Below are 7,450 nucleotides of genomic sequence, written 5' to 3' on the forward strand. Positions count from 1 at the left end.
AAAATATATTCTACGAACCAGAACATCGTACAAACATGGGCATATTTGATGTAAAGGTAGAGACAGAGGGTTCATCTGAATTCAATACTTATGAAATGTATTAAAATTTATTAAAATTAAAATAATAAATAATAAATTAGAACCCATAAATTTTAAATATAATAGATTCAATACTAACAACCTTAAAATTGAATCCATAAAATTTAAATCTTAAATCTGACTATGCGTATAAAAGATGTAACATTTATTCAAATGGAATAGCTATATAGACACCTCTACTTAAATCAATTGATATAACTAATACCCATCGTCTCAATTTATATATTTTAATATAATTTGTTTTTAGTATATTTAGAAAAAATATCACACTTTCATATTTATATATAATTTACTTTAAACTTTTTATTTCATCAATAAGATAAATTATTACACAAATATAAATAGATTTTTTAGATAATATTTTTTTTAAAATCTCTTTTTTTGAATTTCGTACGCAATCAAATACTATTACTCTCTCTGTCTCAAATTATCTGTTATATTTCTCTTCTACACAACTCTTAAGAAATACTCCCTCCGATCCACAACTCTGTTATATTTCTCTTCTAAACTACCCTTAATTAAATATTTAATGTGAGGAGTAATAAAACTTTTAGGGATACGTACATAACGGTAATTTTGTAAAAACAAATTAAATTTTTTCTTGATCATATAAAAGGACACTTATTTTGGACCAAAATAAAAAAGCAATTCGGTCACTTATTGTGGACCGAAGGGAGTATTAATTAGACGGTTTTTTTTTTACTATTTTACCCTTACTTATGTTTTAAGATATAATATATCTTCATTAAATATTTATTCTATTTATATGTCATCTCCATCTTTAAGAATAATTACTATTAAAAATAAAATAAGAAAAGAATAATTAATTTTATCTTAAACTTTTAAAATAATAAATAATTTGATATAATTAGTTTTAGAAACCAAGACGGATTGAGTAGCAATTAGGGGGACTACTTTAGAATCGTCGGAGCACGAAACCGTCGCCCTAAGCCTAGCTACCTGGCTAACTACGGTTTGTAGTGACAGAGTGAAAAACTGTAATTTTCTGACTTTTGCTTTTATTTTTTTAACTAGGGTTAATTATGTCAAAGTCAATATACAGTAACTGTTTTGTTCAGAAGCACACTCCCAGTAAAAAGACTGTGCTCCTTATTTCTCGCGTTTTTCTTAACGTCTCGTCCTCGCGAGACGATATCTTATCAACCACCAAGTTAATTAATATTTTAATCAACCTTAAATTACTTTTATCACAACACTTTGTCTGTTCTTATCTTCAGATAATTGGTTCAGATCTGAGCAAAGCTAACAAAAAAAGACAACTACAAAATACATTTAACAAAATTCGTAATATAAAATTGATCATCTCGAAAACGAAGTCGTTTATCCTCATTTCTCAACTGCGCTTACCATACTTGGTAGCAGTACTAGTAGTAGTAGGCGTAGCAGCATAATATTCGCACTTCTATTCTCTTGTTGCGGAGGAAAACGACGGCGGCGGCGGCGGCTGGAATGATGAAGTAGGTTTCTCCGTTGACTATAACTCCGGCGAGTTACATTCCTGATCTCATAAATGATGTCGTTTACGTCATCTACTCGCTACGATCCAATGGTTCGGTGTCGTTTGTCGTGAGTCTTGTCGTTTTGATTATCGATCCGATTTGAAAGAAACTGTACGCACATTGACAATCCCGCATGCATTTATGCTGTAGATTGTACACACAGACACGCAAATATAACACACACACACACACAGAGTACTCTCTCTCTTCACTGAAAATTGATTGATTACGTTTTTTTAACAGTGGAGGTGTAAATGCATAAGAGATTTGAAGCTGAAAAGCCTGTAATCCAAAGCTTTTTAATTTTTTTTTTGTTTACCGATTTTACGAAGCATTTCTTCGTATGAGTATATTGATATAAATAGAAAGAAGACAGTCAGAAACTACGCGTTTGGTTTAGGATTTGATTTAAGAGGATAGAATTAATGAAGCCGTAGCAGAGTCATAATTTCTTTTACAGTTTTTGAGGCTTTAATTTCAGTTTTTAAAATTATCATTTTCAGTTCCATTATTTTTGATCGGCTTTAATTTGTCTGGTACTCATAGGTATTTCAGCAGATCCATATTTTTTATTGCGCGTAAATGTATTTTTTTCGTTCGTACTCTGAATCACTGCAGTTATTTATTAACTGTAGTACTGGTTTCTGTATTAATTTTCTCTTTTTTGTACCTTTTATTAGGATTTGTTGTTGAAATTTATTACTGGTTTCTATATTTTATCTCTTTTTTGGACCTTTTACTTGAACTCTTTTGAGATCTGCTGGTTTCTGTATTTTTCTTCTCTGTTTTGGACCTGATACTTGAATTTGCCGTTGAAATTACTGGTATCTGTATTTATAGTCTCTTTTTTAATCTTTTACTTGAATTTGTTGTTGAAATTATATCTGTACTTGTTTTCTCAATTATGTACGTTTTACATGAATTTATAACTGAAATTTGTTTATTTTGTGGTACGCAGCATTTAAGGTTATCCAGAATTGCTCTTGTTAGCTGTTTTCAAATAAAGCATAACAAAAGAAAGGAAAAAAGAAGTGTACTGGATAAGGCAAATGAAGGAGGTTATGGAGAAATATGTGGACTCGCAGCTATGGCACGCTTGTGCCGGAGGAATGGTGCAAATCCCTCCGGTCAACTCCAAGGTCTACTATTTTCCACAAGGGCATGCTGAGCATACCCTTGTAAATGTGGATTTCTCGACGCTACCAAGAACTCCTGCTCTGATTCTATGTAGGGTAGCTGCTGTGAAGTTCTTAGCGGACCCTGAAACGGACGAGGTTTATGCTAGGATTAGGCTTGTCCCGGTTGGGAACAAGGGGAATGACTTCGACGATGATAACATTTTGGGGGGTAGTAATGAGACGGGAACAAATGACAAGCCTACTTCATTTGCCAAGACATTGACTCAATCGGATGCGAATAATGGGGGTGGATTCTCAGTGCCGAGGTACTGTGCAGAGACTATATTTCCTAGGTTGGATTACACCGCTGACCCGCCTGTGCAGACTGTGATTGCCAAAGATGTTCATGGTGAAACTTGGAAGTTTAGGCACATTTATAGGGGGACTCCAAGGAGGCATTTGTTAACAACTGGTTGGAGTAATTTTGTGAATCAGAAGAAGCTGGTTGCAGGGGATTCCATTGTGTTTTTGAGGGCAGAAAATGGTGAACTTTGTGTGGGAATTCGTAGGGCAAAAAGGGGTGGTATTGGTGGGCCAGAAACCCCATCTGGATGGAACTCTGCTTCCGGAAACTTTAGTGGATTTTCTGCGTTTTTGAGGGAAGACATGAACAAGAACGGAAGCCTTAATTCTTCTGGGGGGAGCTTCAGGGGAAAGGGAAGGGTGCGGCCTGAAGCAGTTATTGAAGCTGCATATCTTGCTGCTAGTGGGCAGCCTTTTGAAGTTGTATATTATCCCCGAGCAAGCACTCCAGAATTTTGTGTTAGGGCGTCTTCTGTGAATACTGCGATGAGGATTCACTGGTGCTCAGGGATGAGGTTTAAAATGGCTTTTGAAACTGAGGATTCTTCTCGAATCAGCTGGTTCATGGGAACTATATCCTCCATTCAGGTTGCTGATCCCATCCACTGGCCCAATTCACCTTGGCGGCTTCTTCAGGTAATGCAGCTACTCTTAGTGGGACCAAAGTCTGTGTTGTTGCTTAGTCAATTACAATTCTGTTGTTCTGATATTCTTGGCCATCGGCTCTTTGGCTGATAGGTGAATATCATATAGCGAGTCAATAGTCCTCCAATACTCTTTTTCCCTATTGTCCATACTTCTAAGTTGTGATATGTCATTTTAGCATTGCTGAACTGCAGTGGCACTGGTCAACATTCTTAGGACTTTCCAAGGTTCTAAGCAAGCCACAGTATGTAGTTAATTGATTGACTGAGATTACAATGTGTCAGTATGTTTAGCATTTATTTCATGTTCTGGTTAGCAGGTTAGCTTATGGAGTATTACTTTTTTCTTTTTTACCAATTCTGCGAAGCATTTATTCGTATGAATATTGATGTCATATAGCGAGTCAATAGCTCCAATGTTCTTTGGCCTTTCTTGCAATTTCCATAGTTCTAAGGTGTTGTGAAATGTCATTCTTACATTACTGACTGTTCAACTCTTAGACTTTTTCACGGTTGAAGCAAGTCATAAAAGGAAGTTGATTGATTAATTGAGATTACTATATCTCAGTACATTCTGGATTTATCTCATATTCTGGGTAGCTTATGGGGTATTACTTTTGATCAGCTTAGTGCAATGAAGATCTGCTGCTTCATTTTTCATGTTTTGGATACTTTTAGATAATATTATTGTAGGAGACACTCTATCTATGCATTATTGATGATTTCTTTCATTGCATTGCCTTACAGCCACTTTGATATCCTCAGATTTTAAAATGCAATATGCAGTTGTGAGTGCACTTTTACTTTTAGTTTAAGCTGCTTGTGGTTAACTGTTTCCGTGATGTGCTGCAGGTGACATGGGATGAACCCGATTTACTGCAAAATGTAAAACATGTCAGCCCATGGCTTGTCGAACTGGTCTCAAATATGCCAGTCATTCACCTCTCGCCCTTCTCACCACCAAGAAAAAAGTTGCGTCTACCACCAGATTTCTTACTTGACGGCCAATTTCCGTTACCATCTTTTTCAGGCAACCCCCTCAGGTCCAGCAGTCCTTTCTGTTGTCTATCTGACAACATCACTGCAGGCATACAGAGAGCCAGGCATGCTCAATTTGGAGTACCTTTATTGGATCTGCACCTTAGCAACAAAGTGCAATCGGGACTCCTACCGCCCAGTTTCCAGCGAGTTGCAGCTGATTCAAAACTTACTAATTGCATCAATAAGGGCCAAAATGACAGAAATGACAACATATCTTGCTTGCTTACCATGAGTACTTCTAGTCAGATGTCGGAGAAAACTGATAGTGTGAATACACCTCGATTCTTACTCTTTGGTCAGCCAATTCTGACTGAGCAGCAAATTTCTAATCGCTGCTCTGCCAATGCTCAAGAAGTCCAAACAGGAAGGGACTTAGGCAGGATAGAACTGAGAAATGAAAGATTTGCTTTTGAGCAGAAAGGTCTTCAAGACAGTGTATCAAGTGCTACATATCTTTGGAATCGAGGTCATCATGCAGCTGGACTTGGTGCTGATACTGGTCAGTGCAAAGTATTCCTTGAGTCAGAGGATGTAGGCCTTTCACTTGATCTGTCAGTTCTGGGATCATATGAAGAACTGTACAGAAGACTTGGAAACTTGTTTGGACTAGAAAGATCGGATATGCTGACATGTGTGCTCTATCACGATGCAACAGGTGCTGTCAAACACACTGGAGATGAACCCTTCAGGTGCCTTGTTGTTTTCAGTACCCTCTACTGCTGATAATTAATTAATTTCGATGATTTTTCCTGTGAAAGCAGTTGTGAGTATATATTTTTGCAGGCACACACAAAAATTAGTTATTTGCATTTTAATGAACCTTTTTCTTGGACTTGTTTTGTAGCGACTTCATTAAGACTGCTAAAAGATTGACAATTCTGATGAACCCAAGCAGCAATATTGAAAGGTAATTGTTAATCATGCTCTTCCATTGGATGCAACTTCCTCATTGTATTAAACTTATTATCCTTAAGACTGAAGTATGATTTTACAACCTTCCAAATGCAGGTTTCGTAGGGAACTCTTTTATGTATTTGCCACTTCGTGATTAATGACTTGCAATCTTGTATTTCAGGAAATGGATCACTGGTCTCGCAACTGCTGAACGTGGTCTAGATTCTTCAAACCGAGCAGGACCACTTAGCATCTTTGCATAGAGTCGGCATTTGATAGCCTATGTGAATAAGTACCTTTGCTTTTCACATCCACTGCTTCATTTTGTAGTGCTAAGGAGACACTATTAGTGGAATATTATGTTTGTTTCTGTATGGATATTTGAGTTCTTTATGTTGGAAATGGTCAATGTGCTAAGAGCTTACTGTAACAGTTCTACTGCGACATCTTGCTAGATGTGTAGTGCTGTTGTATTTGTTGGCTTTATTAATCTTATTAAAGACGTGAATATTCATATGTCCGCTGGTGCCATGTATGTTTTTGACATGGATATGGACGCCCTGTGAGCTTGATTCTTTTTCGTGAATCAGGTGTGTTAAAATTCTTTTGATAATAGATAGTTGTGAGGCTTATCTCTGCATGTTTTTATACCATGTTGAATTGTGTGATCATCTCATTTAAAAGTTTACGCAAAGGTATGCAATTCTTGAAATAAAATAATAAGCTTTTCTTGAAAGATCAACATTTAAATGTCCCCTTTCAATTAGGGAACCCAGAGCATTTGTAATATTAACTTTCTAATCTATTGCCCATAGTATTGTCACTAACTCTATTTTGATGCAGGGGCTGAGTTAGTCCATCAGCTACGAGTTCGATCGAATTCAGTCGTTTTGATCCAAACCATGTATTTGTCTTATGAAATTTATTGAAATATACTAGTAATTATTAATTTAGAACTCAATAATTTAAAAGGATTAGAACTCCGAACCCATAATCTTCAATCCTGTCTTTGCCTCTGTTTGATGGCCTATCTCTTATCCGACTTGGAAATAAAATGGATGGTCGAAAGATACGAATGAAGCAAGCACTTATTGTGCGAAAGGAACATTCATTTTTGACCTACTTTTGGCAATTTTACTTATGTGAAATTTGTTCCTTTGTTTTTGTTACTTTGGTATGAAAGGACTTTATGGTTGGCAAGTTAACTAACTTCAACTTCGTATTTCTACTTATGTTTGGAACGAAATTAATACCGAAAAAGAACAAACAAAAATAAATGACACATGCTGTGGTTTTGTTTTAAGTGTAAAATAACAGTTTAAGCATTGCTTGCCAACCCAATTAAGGTTAGGTTTTCATGAAATGGATGTGATTAATTTCTACTTTAATTTAATTAGACCCCACCCACCCAACCCCTGTGGGGTGGACGGGGGGGGGGGGGGAGAAGCCCTTTTCACGTGGAGGTTCCAATGGCATCGCCGTATTGATGGGTGAGTCTTATTTATGTTCTCTCCATTATGTCTAAACTCCCACTAATGGTTTATTTGACTATAAGCACTTTGGTAGCATTTATTAATTCCTTTGAAAGTGTGTTTAATAGTGCAGATTTAACAATTCGATGTTATGAAATTAATGGATAATAATCCAATTACTAATCCCAACAAGTGGAACATTGAATAATCATCTGTGCTCAGCACAACACACAGGTGACTTGTTTCTAAACAAATCAAATGAACATTAGCCTAACAATGTGACCAAATGAAATGTATGA

General features: G+C 36.3%; 1 protein-coding gene across 3 annotated transcripts; it reads left to right on the forward strand.

Annotated features, from left to right (window-relative positions):
• The first annotated feature begins 1,337 nt into the window (after positions 1 to 1,337).
• Positions 1,338 to 6,311, forward strand: LOC109214799 (auxin response factor 18-like). 3 transcript variants are annotated; one of them, XM_019378750.1, is made up of 5 exons: positions 1,338 to 1,577; positions 2,578 to 3,736; positions 4,597 to 5,474; positions 5,630 to 5,692; positions 5,861 to 6,311. In XM_019378750.1, the coding sequence occupies exons 2-5, from the start codon at positions 2,669 to 2,671 to the stop codon at positions 5,940 to 5,942; spliced, it is 2,091 nt and encodes a 696-aa protein (XP_019234295.1). In that variant the 5' UTR covers positions 1,338 to 1,577; positions 2,578 to 2,668; the 3' UTR covers positions 5,943 to 6,311. The 3 variants fall into 3 exon arrangements, with proteins under 3 accessions (XP_019234295.1, XP_019234296.1, XP_019234297.1); XM_019378751.1 differs by lacking the exon at positions 1,338 to 1,577 and adding an exon at positions 1,608 to 1,686; XM_019378752.1 differs by lacking the exon at positions 1,338 to 1,577 and adding an exon at positions 1,708 to 1,730.
• Positions 6,312 to 7,450: the final 1,139 nt, after the last annotated feature.

The sequence above is a fragment of the Nicotiana attenuata genome, unplaced genomic scaffold (genome assembly GCF_001879085.1).
Source record: "Nicotiana attenuata strain UT unplaced genomic scaffold, NIATTr2, whole genome shotgun sequence".
Classification (NCBI taxonomy): Eukaryota; Viridiplantae; Streptophyta; class Magnoliopsida; order Solanales; family Solanaceae; genus Nicotiana; species Nicotiana attenuata.